General features: G+C 37.6%; 1 protein-coding gene across 1 annotated transcript; it reads left to right on the forward strand.

Annotated features, from left to right (window-relative positions):
* Positions 1-405: 405 nt before the first annotated feature.
* LOC308686494 (1-phosphatidylinositol 3-phosphate 5-kinase-like) lies at positions 406-19,961 on the forward strand (the record flags this gene model as incomplete). Its single annotated transcript, XM_081394921.1, has 42 exons — positions 406-453; positions 685-843; positions 1,493-1,504; positions 2,293-2,402; positions 2,577-2,748; positions 3,954-4,161; positions 5,288-5,314; positions 5,489-5,572; positions 5,672-5,810; positions 5,921-6,078; positions 6,299-6,410; positions 7,369-7,516; positions 7,604-7,822; positions 8,853-8,915; positions 9,358-9,487; positions 9,756-9,936; positions 10,015-10,089; positions 10,168-10,275; positions 10,378-10,518; positions 10,639-10,765; positions 11,198-12,447; positions 12,965-13,065; positions 13,211-13,282; positions 13,468-13,639; positions 13,745-13,923; positions 14,039-14,152; positions 14,234-14,342; positions 14,429-14,583; positions 14,671-14,767; positions 15,088-15,142; positions 15,225-15,365; positions 15,467-15,587; positions 15,678-15,773; positions 16,538-16,621; positions 16,719-16,813; positions 17,536-17,595; positions 18,211-18,387; positions 18,505-18,608; positions 18,736-18,864; positions 18,990-19,251; positions 19,338-19,412; positions 19,505-19,961. Coding segments are annotated over 42 exons (6,185 nt in total), but the record flags the coding sequence as incomplete, so codon positions are not given.
* Positions 19,962-23,239: the final 3,278 nt, after the last annotated feature.

Here is a 23,239-nt window from a genome sequence, read left to right on the forward strand (position 1 = left end):
TATGAAAAGATGATGTTCTCTAAAGAACACTTTAGAGTAGTGAAACTTTATACTGTATGTGTACTTAATTAAGAAAAGGAAGAAAATCGAACAGGTTTAGCAAAATTTAAGCCTTTATAAGTATGGAACACACAGATTCTCTTTTGCTCTGTTATAACGAAGTTGCATTTGTGTTGGACATTGTTATTTAATGATTATTTTTAGGTAATATATTCGATCATCAAGTCATTGGAGCTGAAGAAAAGTTTGATGTACTACAAAAGAGAAGTTTCTGGAATTCAAATTACATTTCTTTTAATATTAGTCTTGATTTACAGTTAATCAGTGTGATTATCTGTAAAACCTTAAATTCAAACTACATTTATAGTAATCAACTCTCTAACCTCTCCCTTTCATTCCTTTTAGAAAAAACAGGTGCAAACATTGCACCAGCAAAAAAGCTTACTAAGCTTGGTAAGTCTAGCTTTTTGTACAGAAATGAAAGTAAAGCAAGTAAATAAAAGTATAGAATTAATAAATTGGAAAAATGATTTCGGAATAAGAAAATGAAAAGAAGAAATGTCAACACAATGCAAATTCTTTCTTAAAATCAGACAATCACCACAAAATTTCTACCCAAATCCACCATTTCCTCATGAATCTCTACCTTCTGACCAAGCTTTTCTGTTGGTTTCAATCATTCAGAGGAAGGACGGCCTCCTTCAGTGACAGAGAAAAGTCAATCGGCTTCATCATCACCGCAGGGGCCACGGCACAACTGGTCAAGTCCTTCCCATTCCATACATGGCTCTGAAACCCACAGGAAACATCCGGAGCTTCTCCGAAGAACATCCACTGCCTCAGGTACACAATACAAAAACACAATTTTACATATACTTGCAACCATTTGTCTTTTAATCTGTCCACAAGTAACATCCAGGTTTTAGAATTGTTTACGTTACATCTTGATTTTGGGGTGAAATATTGACCCGGTCACATTCAGTAACCCTATTCTTCTATAGAAGACAATGCTAAAATCATGTGTTTTACTGTAGATAAAACTATCGTTCTGAATTCTTTAAAACTTGCTCTTTCTAGAGTTAGAAAAGGCAAGCCTATCATTGGTCTCTTTGATTGATGACTAGTCACTGCAGCGGCAGCCTGGTTCTCACAGGGTTTATCACTGAAGATAACAGTTGATTCAAAGGCTAGACTCTGACCTCAAATGATCCATGCCACTCTCAGGAGGGCCACTGGACATTCACTGTAAGTGAAAATTCAGGCAACAATTCAGGAAATCCATGAAATCTACCTAACGCTAAACCTGTAAAACTACATTCTGGAGTTATGGCAAGAATTTGAGTGGGAAATGAGTATTGTGAACCATCACTTATTTGGAAGCTTCAAACAAGATGATTTTGGGAGTGTTGATTGCATTTAACAACGATAAACTTATCACATGTGCAGAAATCTTTTAGGCTAAAGTTGTGTTTATGTTCCTTTCTGTTCACAGTGGAGTGGGAAGGTGAGGATTCTTTATTTTATTTCCCTGAAATGAATCCCTGAAATTATTATCTGTTTGAATTCATCAGCACTGGTTTGGAATATATGTGTATACTGTAAAAAAAGGATTTTCTTTTATCAGTATTTTCTTTTTTTTTTTGAGGAAAAAATCTTTGTCCTTGAGAATCAAATATACAAAGGCTATGTCTTTAATTAGGTGTATTTTTCTTACCACTGTGGCTTTGTAAAAAATACCAAAATAGCTAAACTACTAGCCAATTAAGTCAAGGTAAACTTGTTTTATCTGAAACCAAGTCTTAGAATCTTATCTTACTCTCAAGTAAATGTATCTTGTTTTAATGATATTTAGATGTGATTACTGGAAAATAATACAAAGATACTGATTAAGAAAATAGTTTTTGCAGTGTATAGTTTTAAATGAACCACATTTGTTGCATGTGAAAGGGTGTGCCGAATTGACTGCCTGAAGTTCTTGCTCGACACCTTTGGTGCTGTGAACTGAACATTTAGTGGTTGATCTTAGTAATTTCATATTCATGAGAGTCATAATCCCACAAAAACGAATACTCTCTGGCCTATGCCGGCTTACATAAGGAATTGCATTTCAATAAGCATTGATGGGATCAAGAGTGCTGGTGGATATTTCACTGAAAGCTTTGGCTTTGAATGAGCATGTGTGCCATGTATTTTCACCTGCATATTGTACTTTAGAGTAGGTTTAACATCTTAATTTGTACATTACTGGTGCTTGTACATTACTGGTGCTTGTGTGTTTCTTTGCATTTATAGAGGGTCGACGGAAATCAGAAGCCCCTCTGGGCAACCACGATCCCCGAACTGCTGTCCAGTTACGCACAGCCCTCAAGAGACTCAAGGAGATCATGGAGGGGAAAAGTCAGGTATTGATTTCCAGTGAACTAAGTGGGAAAATTGCTATACAAATGAGTCAAAGCTTATTGACAAAAGAGTCAATGATTCAGATGTGAAAGGAATCCACTACAGAGTACAACAGTGTTGTTTTGTTGTTGTTGCAGTTGGATGTAAGAGATGTGAATCATGTCTTTATGTTCCAGGACAGTGATCTGAAACAGTACTGGATGCCGGACAGCCAGTGTAAAGAGTGCTACGACTGCAATGAGAAGTTCACAACCTTCCGCCGGCGTCACCATTGTCGACTCTGTGGCCAAATCTTCTGCAGCCGATGCTGCAACCAGGAAATTCCTGGCAAGTTCATGGGCTACACGGGTGAGTGTTGTTGGGGTGTTTGTTTTGGGGAGCGAGGGTCTCGTTCTGACCGCTGGTTTGTGGACGTAGCCTCTTTAAAGAGGCTTTCGACAAGGAGACGAGCAGCTATGTCAGATTAAGAGTAAGAGCACCTCTAGCATGCTGCATGTGTTTGCAGTGGTTTTTTGGCCTTTGATTTAAATGGGTTGTAGTGTGAATTTTGAACTTTGTGGACTAACTGGTGTGATTCTGAAAAAGGTAAGAATTTGTCTGTGCACTTTGACCTTTTTTGGAGGAATCAGTACTTAAAAAGCCTCATTATTAAAAGGGCACGTGGCAGCTTGCTAGCATCTGCATCTCCAACACTCGTAACACAGTTCAGTGGCTATGACAATTTCCATAGGGACCGCACGAAGTCAGTCCAACGTAACGTTGATCGTGACTGACTGAATGGGAACGTTTGGGTTACTAGTGTAACCCTCGGTCCCTGAAAGAGGGAACAGAGACGTTACGTTCTCCTGCCACAGCCCTGAACCACCACTGAACGGTCGAGATCCCTGTCTCGGCTCCTCCGCAAAACATGAATGAAGTGAGTAATGCCGTTCAAATTTATACCTGTATGTACAGGTAGGTGTGACTCGGCATGCAAATCTCACTGGCCGATGTCCATTGGCTCGTTTTGTTACCACTTGGAGGTGATTTGGGCTCCCAAGTGAGACCCCATGACATCAGTCCGACGTAACGTCTTCGTTCCCTCATACAGGGAACGTGGGGTTTACATTAGTAACGCAGAGTCCTAGACGTTTTTATTTTTTGTTTTATCAATATTTTGAATTAGCTTTTATTTTTACATTTTGAATTTTCATGTTAATTTTTAGTCATTTCATTATGTGCTTTTGACATTTTATTAGTTTAAAAAAAATATTGGTTAATAATATTAAATTTAAGTTTAATTTATTTTTATTTTGGTTTTAGTTAGTTTTACTGTTTATTTATTTCCAGTTAATAATTTCAGTGCCTTAACCTAAACTTATTTCAGTTATTGACAGGGCAACATTTCTAATTTACCTTTAGTTTATGTTTTTCAACAAATATTTTATAATTTATTTTATTTCAGCTTATTTTAATTAAGTTTTAATTAAATTTTATTTACTTTTAGCGATAATAACCTTGGTTGGTTCTCTAACTTCTCATTTGGTTTCATATCCCCCCCACCCCTACTGCAGGTGATTTACGGGCGTGTACGTACTGTCGTAAGATAGCGTTGAGCTACGCTCACTCAGCTGACTCAAGTTCCATCGGAGAAGATCTCAGCGCCCTGTCAGATTCGGCCCTCTCCGTGTGTGTGCTGGAACCCACCGAACCACGCACACCTGTGGGGGGCCGCAAAGCTAGCCGGAACATCTTCCTGGAAGAGGACCTGGCTTGGCAAAGGTGAAAACTACAGAAAAGGGACGAGGCATAAAGACATATCACTATCTATTCCATTGTTCCTGCTCACTTTACCTTATCCCTATGGTGTTTCTCTGCTCTGTTTTAACACTGCTTTCTTACCATACTCATTGCTCTCGCTGTTTATCTCTTTCACATGAGGATTGTAGGAGGATTGGCCCTCCCAGGTCCATCTAATCAAGTATCCGCCTGATGATTTATGATTCATCTAAAGCATAGAAGCAAATTGGTAGTTAACAAATAACATGGGATGTACAAAGAAAAGTGAACCTTAAGATGTTGTTTCTTTGAAGTCTTCTTTAAAAATTGTTTGCCGTTGAAATCATTTTAAATGGAGTAAAGCATGTTTCTGGGTAAATCTCATGAAACCTGTCAAGAACATGTCTGGGGTTATGTTTCACGTTAAAAAACAAAAAAGAGAATAATACATTGTATTGTCCTTAAAGCCTTTGTTTAGGACCAGGAAGATATTTTGCATTGAGACATTATAATCATATCAATTAAGCTAGGGAACAATTTTCATTACTTTGATGTAATAAACATTTTAGTCTTTCATTTATGATTGAGTTGATTTAATAATTGAGAAAGTCATTAAGAATAATTGGAATAAAAAAAAAGTAAACTATTTATTGCGTAATTGTCATGAAAGTAATTTTACCATGCAAAAAAACCTAACTGTCCCAAAAGGCTTCATTTTCTTCATCCAAAATATAATTTCTTTTTTATTTTTGGAGTGAAATATGAACTGGACATGTTTTGTGGGATTCACTTTGCTAGCGTCTTCAAATAATTTGGACTTGCAGACAGTTTTTAGACAGTGTGCATTGTTATTCAAAATAAAGTTCTGAGCAAAGTCACACCTCCTTGCTGTTTGTGTCCCCTACTGTAACCAATGTTTACTCTTATATGAACCATGTTACTCCTAAAAAGCTTCTAGGAGTTCCCCCACCCCCCGACATAGCAAATTACATAAAACATAGTCACAGGACTATTATGATGCAAATGAACTTCAACCCTCTCTGCTCGCCTTTATTTAATCAGCTGGCTCCTTCTGTGTTGTGTGTCTGTCACAATGCTCATCTTTTCTCCTTTCTCTTTCCATGCATAGAAAAAATTCCATTGGGATGAGGAAGAAGTGAGTTTTAGTGTTACTTTTGTTTTGCATGACCTAGAGAAGACATGCTGCTGCTCTTGAGTGTGACTATGTTTCATGCAAAGCTTGACTGTCATTTATTTACATAGTGTTTCAAAGGGAAACGATTGAGATGTTCCTGACGTTCATTTGCGTGTATGTGTGTGATAACTCTAGTCATCAAGAATCTCAGAACAGTGGTCTCAGTTCCAGACTTACAGCAGTCCAAGAGGATATGGGCAAGTCACCGGCCAGGAAGAGGTGATTGTGGTGTATTTTGGCCAAAGATTCTTTACTCATTTCAATGCTTAGGTTTACAGACTATAAATACAATGTTATCCATTTATTGCTTGTGTTAAGGTCAGCTAGTGTGACCAACCTGTCTTTGGACCGTTCTGGCTCAGTCATGGTTCCTGCCTATGAGAGTTCAGTTAGTCCACAGAACAGCCGGGCCGTATCCAAGACCGATCACAACGAAGAGGAGCGAAAGATCCTTCTGGTACGAACTTGTCTTTCACAGATTCCTCCTCAACTTTCCTTAACTTTTGCATTGTTATATTATGTGTTATATATGTTGTTATATAATTATAATGGCTGATTATCTTATAGGATTCTTCTCAACTTAAAGATCTATGGAAGAAGATTTGCCACAACAGTACAGGGATGGAGTTTCAGGACCATCGGTATTGGCTGCGTACTTACCCCAACTGCATTGTCGGTAAAGAGTTGGTCAACTGGCTCTTACGAAACGGCACTATTTCAACTAGGTAAGAACTTAGTTCATTACATCTTCAGGTGTGGTCAGACATTAAAATATTAATTTAAGCTATAACAGTGTTTTGTTATAGTTCTTCTGAGTCAAGAAACATTTATTTATATAGTGCTTTATACAATACAGATTGTTTCAAAGCAGCTTCACATTCATACACAGTGAAATAACTTGTATAACATGTTAATGTTGTTAAATTTTCAATTATTCCGACACAGGGCTCAGGCCATAGCTATTGGGCAGGCTTTGGTAGATGGACGCTGGCTTGACTGTGTAACCCATCATGATCAGATCTTCCGTGATGAATATGCCCTATATCGCCCTCTTCAGGTTAGTATAAGTATAAATATGTGCCATAATGATGTTAAAGGCACAATATGAAATATATTTGCTTTAAAATATCCCAAAAAAACACTAGCACAGTGTTATATATTTTGTTCAGTTGTGTACTTGCATTATCCCAAATGTTTTCAACTATGTTTAAATCCAGAGAATTGGATTGGAGAATTGGAAACTGTTTGGATCCCTTTATCGACAGATAACTTAATCATTGTTATGGTCTTGTTTGAATCACGTTTTCTTGATTTACAGCGAGAAACATGTTTGTACCATACCTCAGAAACAACACTATTTTGGTCAAGTGGCTAACATAGCATAATCAGCATTTTCTCCACCATCTAATATATTTTATAATTTACTGCATGCTATTTAGCAACACAAAAGTCATCCCGCTTTTATAATATAATATTCTAATAACGATCTAGCTTATTGCAATGTGCAACAAGTGTCTCATACCAGTCACGAGCGAACGCACAGTAACGTTTTAACATAACTTTCAACACGCTCATATGTATTTATGATTGTTTTGCAGTGCTGCATTACCCCACAATTTTAATTCGTCAACCTGTTTCAGTAGTAATTCAGCACTCGTGGCTATTTCAGTAGAATGAGATAAAATATGCATGTATTTTTTGTGGAGGTGTCGATGACAACTTCCATGATTCCATGCTCATTCACAGTGTCATCATGCTATGCCTTTGTTATAGTTTTAAATAAGCAACCTTTAGCAGAGAAACTTACATACTGTCCCTATAAATTTAAGATAAGTATAAGTTTCTGTTGAAATTACATGACTAATATAACTGAGCAAGCTAGTTGCATGCAAACTGAAACTGAATTTTTGTAAATCTGATTTGGATTGTTTATTGTAATGAGCACTATACAAATAAAATGGAATTGGTTTGATTCCTTCTGTCATCATATTAGTAATGCGTTTGTTGACTTTCAGAGCACAGAGTTCTCAGAAACCCCCTCTCCAGACAGTGACAGTGTGAATTCTCTGGAGGGACACTCTGAACCGTCATGGTTTAAAGACATCAAGTTTGACGACAGTGACACTGAGCAGCTAGCAGATGAAAATGACTTTGTCACACCAAGTAAGTATCCCATGACTGCTGATATCCTATAGCAGTCATTATGTCTTTCCTTTACCAAATTGCTGGCTCCCTCTCACAATTTTCCAGACTCGGCCAGCCCCAGCAAAAGAACATCCGTCAGCAGTTTCCATTCTGCAGTGGACAGTGACTCAGCCGCCTCCATCAACTTAAACATGGAGCAGGACAATGTCAATTTCCACATCAAGAAGCAGGCCAAGTACCCCCATGTGCCTCCTTACCAAGCCGAGCAAAAAAGTATGGAGCCCCATGACCCGTTCACCCCAGAAACCGACATCCATGCACCAAGTGAGGAGAGGCGGAGAGGCCCATTGGCCATCCTGGTTTGCCTCTGTCTGCTTCAAAAGCAGCACTAACTCACTGGCTTTGTTCCAAACCCTAGTGAGCGGCCTCACTATATACTGTCTACATAGGCAGCAACCTTGTAAGGCTACAACCTAACGGCATAGAAACCTTATTGATGAATTGTCAGAGGCACAGCAGTTTAATATTCTGGGTCAAAGAGTAAAGTCTTGACTAATAATTCAAGTGCCCCTTAGGAAAAAAACTAAAAAATTATTTACAAAAAAATGTATAAGCACAAAACACATTTTAATTATTATAATAATTTTTATATATATTTTATATAAATTCATTTTTAATTGTTTTTTTTTACAAATGCTATCTCAGATTTAAAAAACAAAACAAAACAAAAACACATAGATCTCCACAATGCAGTCTGGGATTGCTTTATCCTAAAATAATCCATGTGCTACTGCCCCAGACCTAAGCTAAAACGAGGCATCTTATGAAACAGAATAATTTTACTGCATTATGTATGTGTCAGGCTTTTGCATCAGGAGCATTGTGGTGATGCCTGAAAATCCTATCTAGGTAGGCAGCTCACTAGGGTTTGGAACAGAACCAATGTCTTGCTGATCTGAGACCCACCACTCAATACTAGTCTGACCCTCCAAATTATAATTAACAATTGAAGTAACAGCCCTGACTATAGCATACAGTCCTGCATGACTGATTTGTTCCTTCCCAACCTCACATTATTTCCTTTCCCAGTCCAACATTTCAAATGAACGCATTTCCAGTTTGTCACACTACCTCAAAAGCATGGCTTGCTGCTTATGTCATGCATGCCTCACAGTTACAAAGCAGTAACACTGACTTCCACTTCCTCAAAAAGACTTGTTGAAACTAATTCATTGTCATGTACTAGACTGAGGCATCGCCTTATTGCAACATTTAAATCCATATAATCCAACTTGTCTTCCGATGTCCACTCTTGACTGTCCTGTCTCACATACACTCTCTCTCTCTACATCAGTGGAAGTCCTGCTCTCTGAAGATGGAGGTCAGCATATATCCATCAGTGATGCCTTCATTAAAGGTAATTGTTTTTTGCATCTTTTATTGCAGCGTTACAATACTTCCATTCAAAAGTTTAGAATCACTAAGACAGGTTTTTGAAAGCTTAAAGTTTAATTTAAACGCCAATAAAAGAGTATTATGAATAGATGAATCAAAGTTTGAGCTGTTGTGGGAATCATAAGGTTCCATCATAAAAACAGCTATGGGAAGTGCAACAGAAAGCATGGGATGAAACTGCAACTAATTTTCTTCTTAAACTGACTGCTTAGAAGGCATAAGTTCTGCACAGATGTCATTTAACAGAGAGTTTGAAGAACATCATTAGATAGAAAAAGCCATTTGTTATTATGAATGTCTTTACTGCATTTTTACCAATTTAATGCATCCTTAATTTCTTTCAAAAACAGTGTAGTGTACATGAACTCTTGTCTTGCCTATGCTGATGGATTTCTCCTCTGTAGAGTCTTTGTTTAATCGGAGGGTTGAGGAGAAAGCTAAAGAAATGCTCTTCACTCCTCTCGGCTGGCATCACAGCTCCTTGGACCAGCTGCGGGAAGAGAATGGGGAAAAGAAAGCGATGGAGCGTTTACTGTAAGATTTTAAAAAATATATATAATGTACATTTTTTCCAACATATAAGATGTTATTTTTAAGTTGGTAACTTGTATTCATAAACAATTAGGAGCAAAATACTTCACTGCTGTACTTTTATCAACATGTAAAGTATTAATATATATGTTAAATACTAAATATAAACAAGTGTCTAATGTGTGGTCACACACGCATCACATAAAAATCACATGTAAATGAGTCCAGGGACTTTTGGAAGCACACATCATGATTAATACTTCCTCTTCAGGTCTGCTAATCACAGCCACATGATGGCGCTTCTGCAGCAGCTGCTCTACAGCGAATCACTGTCTCTCTCCTGGCGTGACATCATCGTACCTGTGGTGAGGCAGGTGGTGCAGACGGTGCGACCGGATGTGCGCAGCTGTGATGATGACATGGATATCCGTCAGTTTGTCCACATCAAAAAAGTGAGGAACACAAGTGGATGCAAAATCAATGAATCTAGTTTTGCCAGTTAAATTTGTCTAATACTAGATATTTTGTAGATCCCAGGGGGAAAGAAGTTTGACTCTGCTGTAGTGAATGGCTTCGTTTGCACAAAGAATATTGCACACAAAAAGGTTTGTATTGATTCAACATTATGCCACAGAGGAGGCCATGTGATATTTGCGCTAACAGTGTTGGGAATTTCTCAACAGATGAACCCTTACATCAAAAACCCCAAGATACTTCTCCTCAAATGCTCCATTGAGTATCTGTACAGAGAAGAGACCAAGTTCACCTGCATTGACCCAATTGTGTTGCAGGTGATGCTTGAAATGTGATTTCAAGACTTTTTATCTCCAGACAATATGCTAAAAATACAAGAATCTGAAAAACCATTTCATTTACAATTTGCTTTTTTACAGGAGCATGAGTTTCTGAAGAACTATGTTCAGAGGATTGCTGATGTCCGACCAAACCTAGTGTTGGTGGAGAAGACTGTGTCCCGTATCGCTCAGGACATGCTACTGGAGCACGGCATTAGCCTTGTGATTAATGTCAAACCTGTTAGTACCGTCTTTAAGGCATTGTTTAAACGTTATTTCCACATTGAACATTAATAATGAGTTGTGAAGAGTTATTTTGGTCTAGTTTGGGGAAGTAATAGCTCTCTTTAATCGCCACAGCAAGTCTTGGATCGTGTAAGTCGAATGACTCAGGGAGATTTAGTCATTTCAATGGATCAACTCCTTACGAAACCTCGTCTGGGTACCTGCCACAAGTTTTACCTGCATTCCTTCCAGCTGCCAAATGGTGAGTCTCTATCTCTATCTCTATTTATGATGTATGTCACTGTTTATGTTATTAATGAGCTTTAACTCGCTTCTCATTTTACTAAAAGTTGTTCCCTTTAGGGATGCAATAAGTACCATATAGGCTATTCATTTATCAGTATCTGTTTCTTTGACATCATCTAACACTCACTAAAAGCTAATCTTTAAAAACACTAATAATTTAATAACAATGTTCAGTGTAATATTTAACAAATCTGAAAATGAACATCCCTTTTTCACACTACAATATAATGTTGTGATGCTTACATTCATGTCTTGATAAGGACAGTTGTGATCAGAATTATGATTTTCACCAAATTAGTTTTATTTATATTTTTCTGGCATATTTTTGTTTTTTTATTGGTAATTTTCAAAAAGCTTTGTAAAGTTAACTTGCTCCCTCTGTTTACAGATGAATTTAAGACCCTGATGTTTTTTGAGGGCTGTCCTCCTCAGCTGGGCTGCACTATTAAGCTCCGCGGTGCCTCAGAGTATGAACTGGCACGGGTGAAAGAAATCATCATTTTTATGGTGTGTGTGGCGTACCACTTACAGCTAGAGATCTCTTTCCTCATGGATGAGTTTGCAATGCCTCCCAGCCTGGCTGAGAGTTCCTCCTTCCCATGTCTGCTGGAAAGCACCACTTTGGAGGAAGAGGAGGAGACTGGTGGAGAAAAGGAGAGCCAAGATAATGATGGGTCCACGCTGGGGGACGTTAGCCTCACGCTTCTTCCAGAAGCAGACTTTGAGCCAGGACTTCAGGAGATTATCAAACTCCACAGTAGAGAGACTTCCATCTCAGAATCTTCCTATAAAGATGGAGAAAGCCCCAGAATAAATAAAAATGGTTCAGTTGCTTCCTTCTCTGGAGGAGAGGAAGACATTATAAAGACCTCCACACCCCTTTCCTCCTTCTCTTCCAGCTTTCCCCAGCTGGTGTCACCACCTTTCCTGAATTCAGACCTGAAAGAGATGTCACAGGAAGTAGACAAGGGGCCAGTTGAGGAGGAGAAGAACAAAGAGCTGGAGGAGCATCTGGTCCATCAGGACAGCACAAGCTCTGAGACCTCCCTTCCACCAGCCCGGCTCTTCAGGGATCCCTTACAGGACGACACAGGCCTGTTTGTGACCGAGCATGTAGCTTCCTCAGATGACCGCCTCAAGTCCATCTCAGCTTTATTTAAACAGGAGCTAAAAGACATTATCCTGTGCATTTCACCTTTTATTACATTTCGGGAGCCGTTTTTGCTCACGGGGGCTGGACTGCGTTGTCCTAGCCGGGATTATTTTCCGGAACAGGTTTACCTCTCACCTCTATTAAATAAGGACTCGAAAGAGCTGGACGGACGCCGCAAGCGGCAGCTGCTGAAAGAGTCTAGCCCGAGTTCTGGCAGCCTGACAAACGGTACTGTGTCGCATCAACGGACCATCCAGATTTTGCCCTGTCACAAACTCACGAGTGCCCGTATAGCAGACCAGCTTGGCAGCAGTCAGAATCTGGCACGCATGCTGGCTGACTACCGTGCCCAGGGAGGACGCATTCGGCAAAGAGAAGGAATGCAATTTCGTGAAGCCCCACCCCCAACAAAGGCACCAATAAAGGCAGATAGTGAAGATGATAAAGGGGCGGCAGGACCGAGTGAGATGACATGGGCTACAAAGGTGGGTTTCACATCAGCTATTATGTTTATTATTTTACTTTATTCCACATTCTGAATAGTGTGAGGCACTTTGCATGATTAGGGCCCAAAACTTGAAATTTTAAACTATTGTTTTTGGTCAGTGAAAGGAGATGCTTAACCGTAGGAAAAAGTCAAGGTCAAAGTAATTATTATATAAGCTGTATTATCTCTTAATTTTATGAGTTTTTATGTTTTTGTAACTTGTTTCCAAAAGTTAGAACCCTGATTTATTAATTAATTTATTTATACTTGGATACAAATAACAGAAAGTGTAGTTAAAATTAATTAGCTACTCATTAGGGGCCAGCTAGGTATCCACTATATATTGCAGAAAAATATTTGTTTTCTAAAAAAAATGTTTAAACAAATAAATTGTTACTTTTTTGTAGTGAGAGAAAATCATTCTGTAATGTCATTGCATGCGAAATGTGGGGCTTACATTAGTTAATGATTAAAAAAGATTTTTTACTACAATTAATTGTTTTTAATTGTTTCAGTTGGACTGTTTAAATCCAATCAACCATCAAAGGCTCTGTGTGCTGTTCAGTAGCTCATCAGCACAATCTAATAATGCCCCAAACCCCTGCGTCAGTCCATGGTAAACTCTCAGTACACTTACATTATTATCATATTAATTCAATATGTATTAACATTAACATGACAGAGTGATGTTACTGACTGTGTTCTGAATGTGTAAAAGTTAATGTCTAGGTTTTTTTAATGTATCTGCTCTCTATTTACAGGATTGTAACAATGGAGTTTTATGGCAAGAATGACTTGACTCTTGGTGTATTTCTGGAGAGATACTGTTTTAGGTAATTTATTAATTCACATTAATTCATTTATTTTTGTCATTCCTAGGGTTGTCACACAATAACAAAATGTGTCAGTGCAGAAGTTCTGATACTACAACAAAAAATGAACACACCTTTATTTGAATGTGGCATTATAATATTTTTGTATTTATTTCTAATTTTGTTTTTATATGGGTGTAATTCAGACCCTCTTACCAGTGCCCCAGCATGTACTGTGAGACCCCCATGGTGCACCACATCCGGCGCTTTGTGCACGGTAGCGGCTGTGTCCAGATTGTTCTGAAAGAGCTGGACTCGCCTGTACCTGGATATCAGCACACGATCCTCAACTACTCTTGGTGCCGTGTCTGTAAACAGGTAAATGGGAGACTTAGAATTGTATTGTTTTTTTTAAACAGAACTAAAGTAAGCTATTTTGTGCTTCAGTATGTTTCATTAGAATTGTTACCCATTTTGTTTCAGGTGACTCCTGTGGTCCCTTTGTCTAATGACTCCTGGTCCATGTCCTTCGCCAAGTATCTAGAGCTCCGTTTCTATGGTCACCAGTACACCCGTCGGGCCAACGCCGAGCCTTGTGGCCACTCCATCCATAAAGATTATCACCAGTACTTTTCCTACAACCAGATGGTGGCTTCCTTCAGGTGTGCATCTTCACAGTATAGATCTCATATCTTTGAATATGCAGAATGACTACCTGAGTACATTTTTTATGAACTTTGTAATCCAAATGTGTTTGTACTCTTCTGTCTCCTGTAGCTACATCTCAGTGAGACTACTAGAGATCTGTCTGCCGTCTCCAAAGATCATCATCAGGAACCAGGGACCCTCTAAAGCCAACTTGCAGCAGGATCTCAAAGACTTCTCCCAGAAGTAAGATTCCCCATCTCTCACCCAGCCTCATCAACCTCCTCCGGATGTCAGCTAAATGAATCGTTTCTCCATCGTTTGTAGGGTGGCTCAGGTGTACCTGGCCATAGATGACCGTCTCACCTCTTTAAAAACGGACACTTTCAGCAAGACCAGAGAGGAAAAAATGGAGGACATGTTTGCACAGAAAGATGTAGATTTCTTTTCATGACTTTACTTATTTCATCCAAAGTATTAACCAATGTCCAGTTACTTTAAATGAATATTCTTCTGTCTTAGATGGAGGAATCCGAGCTTCGCGGTTGGATAGAGAAGCTACAAGTGCGTCTGCAGACCAGTGCAAAGGACTCGCCACAACAACTACAAGCTGTTCTGGAGTCAGTGGTGGTCAAAAAGCAGGGCTTGTGTGAGACCTTGCAATCTTGGAACAACAGGTGAGGACTACAGTCATTCAGCCATAGAGATGGAGACGAAACATCTGCCATCAGAAAAACAGAACTGATGTTTTATCTCATCTTCAGGCTTCAGGACTTGTTCCAGCAAGAGAAAGGCAGAAAGCGTCTATCTGTTCCTCCCAGTCCTGGCAGACACAGACAAGCTACATCAGATGAGAGCAAGGTCAGTCATTTATTTAGCAAATAATGTATTAATCACCAGGTAGTTTATCAGTATTTTTTAATTTAGCATGTTAAAACCCTCTCTGAGAAGTTGCCTCTCTAATTGTATCCCCTTTAAAGCATCTGCATTCTGTACAAAAAATAATAAAGCAAAAAAAATGTAAAATCCATTAAAAATCCATTACCCAATTACTATCTATCTAGGGATCTAGGGCTGGTAACCAAAAGGTAGTGGGTTCGAACCTTATGCTTAAGTTAGCCATCTCCTGGACTTGAAATCAAAAGCATCTACATACTTTGTTTGTTGTTTTTGATTCATAGACTAGTGCTTTGGAGTCCTCTCCTCGTAACTCATCCCAAATGGATGGAGAGAAAGGTGAGTTCATTGGTCCTTTATTCATCTTAAAATAGTTCTTCTTGATTGTTCCGCACAGTCGACTCACAAACTTTTCTCACAGAGGACCGTCATCTCAACACATTTCCGTCAGGTTCAGGGTCTTCATCGTTACTACAGTTACCGTCTCCGGCTGATCAAGCTTCAGATGTCATTACGAGCGGACCATCTTTTCCTGATCAGGACTCTGTCAGCATTCCAGAGGGTAAACTTACTTTGAACACTTCCTTGTGTTTGAAATCACACACAAACATCCCACCTGATTTTCTCTCTCTCTTCATCTCTCTACTTCTTTTTTTTGTTTAGACATGTTTGATGGACACTTACTTGGATCCAATGACAGTCAAGTAAAGGAAAAGTCCACCATGAAAACCATCCTGGCCAACCTGTTACCGGGCAACAGCTACAATCCCGTCCCTTTCCCTTTGTAAGGCTGTTGGTATATTATGGATGCTAAAAGGCAAACCAATGCTCTTCTCAATCTAATAAAGGTCTTTCTTTTTTTCTGGTATGTTAGTGACCCAGACAAGCACTATTTGATGTATGAACATGAGAGAGTTCCTATAGCAGTGTGTGAGCGAGAACCCAGCTCCATCATTGCTTTTGCACTCAGGTACAGCTTTTGTACACTTATAACTATTAACACTTAGTATTCTTATATCTAAAAAAAAAAAAAACCTTGCTACATGTACTGTGCTGGACTAACTGGGAATAGTAACAGCACTTGCATATTGTTGCCCTATTGTTGGTTTGATCTCTTCTATTGTTCTCCATATTTGTAAGTCGCTTTGGATAGAAGCATCTGCTAAATGGTTAAATGTGAAATCTAAATAACTAAAAATGAGATATGGATATTTTTAAGCCTTTTGATGCATCTCAATATTTATGTAATTGCTCAGAAATGGCTTAAATTAATATTGTATATATTTTTTTTAATTATTTCTTTAAATTTTGTATGATATATTTTTTTGTTCATTTGGAGGAACCATTGTTTTAACTAAACAGCCATTTTTGCCAAGTAGATCCTGTAAATCAATGGTGTTAACCAGCTCACTGAAGCAGACTTGCTTCCAGATTTCTGAAAATTAATCAAACTTCTCAGTAGTATCAGCATTTTAAATGAGACACTATTAAAATATTGTGTTAATGTTCTTGTACTCACAAATTGTGAAGCTGGCCTACTGGCGTGGATGTAAAGTCATGTTAAATCCATTGTGATATTTATGATATTGATTCATTTTAATTTTGTCAACAAATAATATTAAATACTTTGTAAATATTCAATGTATAGCTGAAACGTCACTGCAGTTTTGTTTCACTGATTGTACCCTGGTGTTTCTTAAACATTATCCTAATTCTTCTATTCCCATCATCCAGCTGTAAAGAATATAAAACTGCCCTTGAAGAGCTTACAAAGACTACAACGAAAAGCGGAGGTGACGACACATCTCAGGCCATGAGGTACATAAATCACTCATTCCCCTTATTTGCTGTATTTTCTCAGTGTACATTGGTTAAACAGCAAGCTAATTTCTTCTTCTTTTTTTGCAATCTATAGTGCTGGAGAGAGTAGAGCAAAGAACAGCCCAGCCAAACCTAGCGACAGCAGCATGTCACAGCTGAACCGCAGTAGCATTGATGCTGACCCACTCAGTAAGACAAACCACAGTTTAACAAATTCTAGCCCAGGGTTAGAAAATAACGACTGTCTGATGGCCAGCGTGGAAGACGCTCTGGACAGTAGACGGAACTGTCACTTGCTGGATCGGGCTAATGCTGCATTTTTAAGCCTGGTTAATTTAAGTATTCAAGCGCAGGAATACGTGAAAGAGAACTCTATTTAATGCTTGCTGTGAGAAAGCTTTATGCGCGCCCACATTACGAAGCATGTGCCCAGAAATAATTGCAATTATTTTATATTTGATTATTCAATTTCTGTACCGGAAAATTATTGTTAGACCAACCTGAAAAACATGAAAAGCTCTGTTTATTTCATTTGTATGTTTGTTCTATTGTATTTATCTTTGCTATTGCGCATAATTAGATTATTTGTTCTTATTTTATTACTAACAGTTTACTTGTCTTTAACAATATTTGGAATTTACATGAGTTAGGCAAGTAGTTTGTGGTGTCATAACCTTATTTATTAATGATTTATTAAGGCCTATTTTATTTCATTACTTTTTTTTGGTTGGGATAGTGAAAATTTTGGCTAGGCAAGTAAAAATTTGAACCAGTGGCCGAACCGGGCCAGTAGAAGAAAAAACTTAGTGTTGAGCTCTTTAGCCACTTACAAATAGCATGTAATGTATCATTTTCTCTATGTAATATGGAATTGCTTATGAGACTAAATGTTTATGGGATCTCTTTTGCAGAGGATCCTGAAAGTGGAGACAAACTGAAGAAGCAGACCGGAAACCCACACATTGAGCTGCGTAAGTATCAGTCTCAAATGGCAGGTGAAAACATTCCTTATATTTAGGTCAATATTATTGAGCCCTCCGACAGTAAATAATTGTGCATCACACAAACTAAGAAAAATTTATGCTTTTTTTGGATCTCACGTTTCATGTAGTGTGTAAAATAGTTGTTTGTGAATGTAAAAGGTCTGCAAAGTGCTCTGAAAAAAGTTATTCAGACTGATTGTGAACTGCCTGTTCAGACTTTGGTGTTTATTGGCTGAAATTCAGATTTGGATATGGGCGTTTCATTTTTTTGACGTGCTGTAACAATCTCAAAAAATTGGGCCATCTGACCAATCAGAGGAGGGGTTTAGAGAGACCGGATCCTTGATCGAATGGTTTCAGACACTGTGAGAAAATAGGTGATGCTACAGTGTATATTATAAGAAAATGTAAGTGTAAACCTATTGTAGGAGACCTCCAAAACAAAATTAGGAAACTTTAAAATATCATAATAGGGACACTTTAATGTTTTCACAGATTTGATTTATAAATAAATTATCTGTTTAATTATAATAATAATAATTGGTATAAATATAAATAAGAACATAATTAATATTAAATCTGAAAATGATGCTTTTGATGCAGAGTTCTCAGATGCCAATGCCAAGTTTTACTGCCGGATCTACTACGCCGAAGAGTTTCATAAGATGCGGGAAGAGATTATGGAGAGCTCAGAGGATGAATTTGTGCGGTCGCTCTCCCACTGTGTCAACTGGCAGGCTCGTGGCGGGAAGTCCGGTGCAGTTTTCTACGCCACTGAAGGTGCGACTTGATCTAAGGGTGCAATTTACTGATTATTATTTTTTTTTTTCATGAAGGCAGTTGTCGTAAGTGAAGACTTGTTGGATGTATTTAGCTAAAGTTGCTGTTTCTCCTCAGATGATCGTTTTATTTTGAAGCAGATGCCCAGATTAGAGGTCCAGTCTTTCTTAGACTTTGCACCCCACTACTTTACTTACATCACAGGATCAGTTCAGCAAAAGGTAAGCATATACTGTACGTACCTGTATATACAGTATAGGTCTTGTCATAGCTCTGTATGAGGCAGCATTTTTCGGCCCGTTTTAGGTTTTTCTTTCTAAACTCATTGTTTTTGCATCTGTTTTACAGCGGCCCACAGCACTTGCTAAGATTCTGGGAGTGTACCGTATCGGCTACAAGAATTCTCAGAACAACACAGAGAAGAAACTGGACCTGTTGGTGATGGAAAACCTTTTTTATGGGAGAAAGATGGCACAGGTATATTAATTTAAAGAAAAAAACCTTTAAGACTTTAAATCTGCAGCTTATAACTGATTTGATTTGAAAAACTGTGTCATGTTTTTATGCTCACATTTACGGTCCACTTAACTGTTTTTGTGCAGGTGTTTGACCTGAAGGGATCCCTGAGGAACAGGAATGTGAAGACGGATCAGGGAAAGGAGAGCTGTGAGGTGGTGCTCCTAGATGAGAATCTTTTGAAACTGGTGCATGACAATCCCCTTTATATTCGCTCCCACTGCAAGGCCATACTGCGTGCTGCCATCCTCAGCGACGCCCACTTCCTGTCCAGCCACCTCATCATTGATTATTCCTTACTGGTGGGCCGTGATGATGCCACGGATGAGCTAGTCGTGGGGATCATAGGTGAGAAAATGTTATGTTATTGTAAAATCCAAGGTTTTTTTTTTTTTTATGGTTGTTAAAACACTAAAACACTTGTTTATTTGAAGATTATATCCGGACTTTCACATGGGATAAAAAGCTGGAGATGGTGGTCAAATCTACTGGGATTCTTGGAGGTCAAGGTACAGTTATGCTGTTAAAAAAAAAAAGATATCTGATAATCTCAGAAGAAGCTAAAACTCTTACATGTGTTATCATCTTTCAATCCTGACAGGTAAAATGCCCACGGTGGTGTCACCAGAGCTGTACCGATCACGTTTCTGTGAGGCCATGGACAAATACTTCCTCATGGTCCCTGATCACTGGACGGGTCTTGGGCTGAACTGCTGATTGGGCAAGAAGAGAACGTTACAGTTGGAAATGGATATGCTGCTCTCTTATGTACTTTGCAGTGATTCATTGGAAAGGTGAACCCTCCATTATCTGTGTCTGAAGATGGGTGAAACTGAACCTCTCTTTTTATGCTGTGTACAGTTTGACCAAAACTGACGTGCCAAGACCCAGGTCCTGAAGATCCACGGAAGAGACTGAACTGAAATGGCATAACTTGTTGAACCCTGATTTGCAGTAGTGTTTGTTTATAACCTATTAATCTGAACTGTGGACGATGTAAAATTTTATAAATGTACAGAGATGTATAATTAAAGATTATTAATACTGATAAAAGTGTCAGCCTTGTGTCACTGTCAAGGTTTGTATCTCTATGAGGATTCTGAGATGTTTCTTCAAACCTAAAAAAAACCCCAAAGATATTAGAGGTACAGTATTTTTAGGTACAAGATTTCTCAAATATTTGCTTTCTCAGTAAAGCATATCTGTACGTTGCTGACTACATGTGCATTTGTTAACCACTATGCTACACATATATTGATATTATTGGTTTTAATGGGGTTTGAGATGACTGTGAAGGCTTCAGTAATCAACAGTTCTTGAACCTAAACATCTTTGACCCTCTTCCACTGACACTTCAGACGGGGTTCAAGAGCTACAAACACACTGTGTTTTCTGTGAAAACTTCAATAGACTTTAGAAATGTTCATGTCTTCAAAGGAGCTGTAGAAGCAACTTAGGTTTACTTGATTATTTATACATAATTTTTAGAAAAATCATGTTAAAATTAGATGATACCAGGCTTTTTATTTGTTCAACCATCAGTGCTCACGACCGCCCACATCGGAATGACTTCATGTTGTTGTTTACATAAATGCATGCCAAATGCATTACCAGCACAATGATATAGGGAAAAAAAACATTTAACACACAAGGTAAAACCTAAAACAGACACTGAATACAAAACGTTGCGCTTTTCTAAGCGTGTAAAATGGATAACTATATTGTATGGCGGAATACCATAGCAAGTGCTTGGAAGCACTTCGACTTCGGCGCAGTAATATCTTCACTAGAGGGAGCGGGGGCCGGTGAGAGGATTTTTCACGAGTGAAGATATTACTGCGCCGAAGTCGAAGTGCTTCCAAGCACTTGCTATGGTATTCCGCCATACAATATAGTTATCCATTTTACACGCTTAGAAAAGCGCAACGTTTTGTTTTGTGTCACCGTCCTAGGTCGAGTTACACTACGAGAGTAACTGTATTTAAATAGGGAAAACGTGGAGGTGTTTGGTAGCTTCTCTGCTTGGCCCACATTAAATGAACTGGGCTAAACTAAGTGCTAACAAAGTTTCGCCGCAAGACAGAGCGATTTAGTGCACGCACTGAGACGAGAGAGGTATGTATCAACTCGTCTTAGTTAAGGGAATAACATAGTTTAATACGAAAAAACGGTGGAGTATCCCTTTAAGCACACTGACTAATCGCGGCCTCGTTTACACTGTCAGTGAAAGGTGACCCAATTCCGATTTTTTGCTCATATGTGACACAGATCGGATGTGTTCTATGAAACAGGAAAATGCATGCATTCGGATATTTCGAGATTGGTTTCAGGGCTCGTTCATTTGTGGAAATAAATCAGATATAAATCAGATATGTGCCAATGCGATTGTCGTAAACAGGCAGATCGGATTTTATGAGGCCGTGTTGCCAGATGTACGATAATTATCGTATTTGTACGATAATTTTGACCTCTGTACGATGAACGATCAATAATGGAAAAATCCTATAATGTACGATAATTTCAGAACTGTGTGAACAGTTCACTTCAATGATGGTCGCTGTAATAGGGCTTCTCATTGATCTAGCTGTGGATTCTACTTCTACCGGGGGAAGAACGTGTAGAGAGGGAGCGAGAGACCTTGCGTGTGTGTGCTAGTGTGCCTCACGAAGCGCACGAAAGTCCCAACCAATCAATTGTAAGTGCGGGCGGGCTTTTATCTATACTCCCGAACCGAATCAGAACCGAACCCAATTTAAATAGTTAAAAATTAAGTTGGTCCAACTCAATAATTAATATTTAGAATTTAAATTGTTAAAAATTAAGTTGGCCCAACTCAATTTAAATTGTTCTAAATTAAGTTGGTCCAACTCAATAATTAATATTTAGAATTTAAAATGTACAAAATTAAGTTGGCCCAACTCAATTTAAATAGTTAAAAATTAAGTTGACCCAACTCAATTAATATTTAGAATTAAAATTTTCCAAAATTAAGTTGGCCAAACTCAATTTAAATTGTTCAAAATTAAGTTGACCTAACTCAATAATTAATATTTAGAATTGAAATTTTCCAAAATTAAGTTGGCCCAACTCAATTTAAATAGTTAAAAATTAAGTTGACCCAACTCAATAATAAATATTTAGAATTAAAATTTTCCAAAATTAAGGTGGCCCAACTCAATTTAAATTGTTCAAAATTAAGTTGACCCAACTCAATAATTAAAATTTAGAATTGAAATTTTACTAAATTAAGTTGGCCCAACTCAATAATTAATATTTAGAATTTAAATTTTCCAAAATTAAGTTGGCTCAACTCAATTTAAATTGTTTTAAATTAAGTTGGTCCAACTCAATAATTAAGATTTAGAATTTAAAATGTTCAAAATTAAGTTGACCCAACTCAATTTACATTGTTCGAAATTAAGTTGGCCCAACTCAATAATTAATATTTAGAATTTAAAATGTACGAAATTAAGTTGACCCAACTCAATTTAAATTGTTAAAAATTAAGTTGACCCAACTCAATTTACATTGTTCGAAATTAAGTTGGCCCAACTCAATAATTAATATTTAGAAATTAAAATGTACAAAATTAAGTTGACCCAACTCAATTTAAATTGTTAAAAATTAAGTTGACCCAACTCAATAATAAATATTTAGAATTGAAATTTTCCAAAATTAAGTTGGCCCAACTCAATTTAAATAGTTAAAAATTAAGTTGACCCAACTCAATAATAAATATTTAGAATTAAAATTTTCCAAAATTAAGTTGGCCAAACTCAATTTAAATTGTTCAAAATTAAGTTGACCTAACTCAATAATTAATATTTAGAATTGAAATTTTCCAAAATTAAGTTGACCCAACTCAATAATAAATATTTAGAATTAAAATTTTCCAAAATTAAGTTGGCCCAACTCAATTTAAATTGTTCAAAATTAAGTTGACCCAACTCAATAATTAAAATTTAGAATTGAAATTTTACTAAATTAAGTTGGCCCAACTCAATAATTAATATTTAGAATTTAAATTTTCCAAAATTAAGTTGGCTCAACTCAATTTAAATTGTTTTAAATTAAGTTGGTCCAACTCAATAATTAAGATTTAGAATTTAAAATGTTCAAAATTAAGTTGACCCAACTCAATTTACATTGTTCGAAATTAAGTTGGCCCAACTCAATAATTAATATTTAGAATTGAAATTTTCCAAAATTAAGTTGGCCCAACTCAATTTACATTGTTCGAAATTAAGTTGGCCCAACTCAATAATTAATATTTAGAATTGAAATTTTCCAAAATTAAGTTGGCCCAACTCAATTAATTTAAGTTGGCCCAACTCAA

The sequence above is a fragment of the Scardinius erythrophthalmus genome (genome assembly GCF_964197995.2).
Source record: "Scardinius erythrophthalmus genome assembly, contig: HAP1_SCAFFOLD_325, whole genome shotgun sequence".
Classification (NCBI taxonomy): domain Eukaryota; kingdom Metazoa; phylum Chordata; class Actinopteri; order Cypriniformes; family Leuciscidae; genus Scardinius; species Scardinius erythrophthalmus.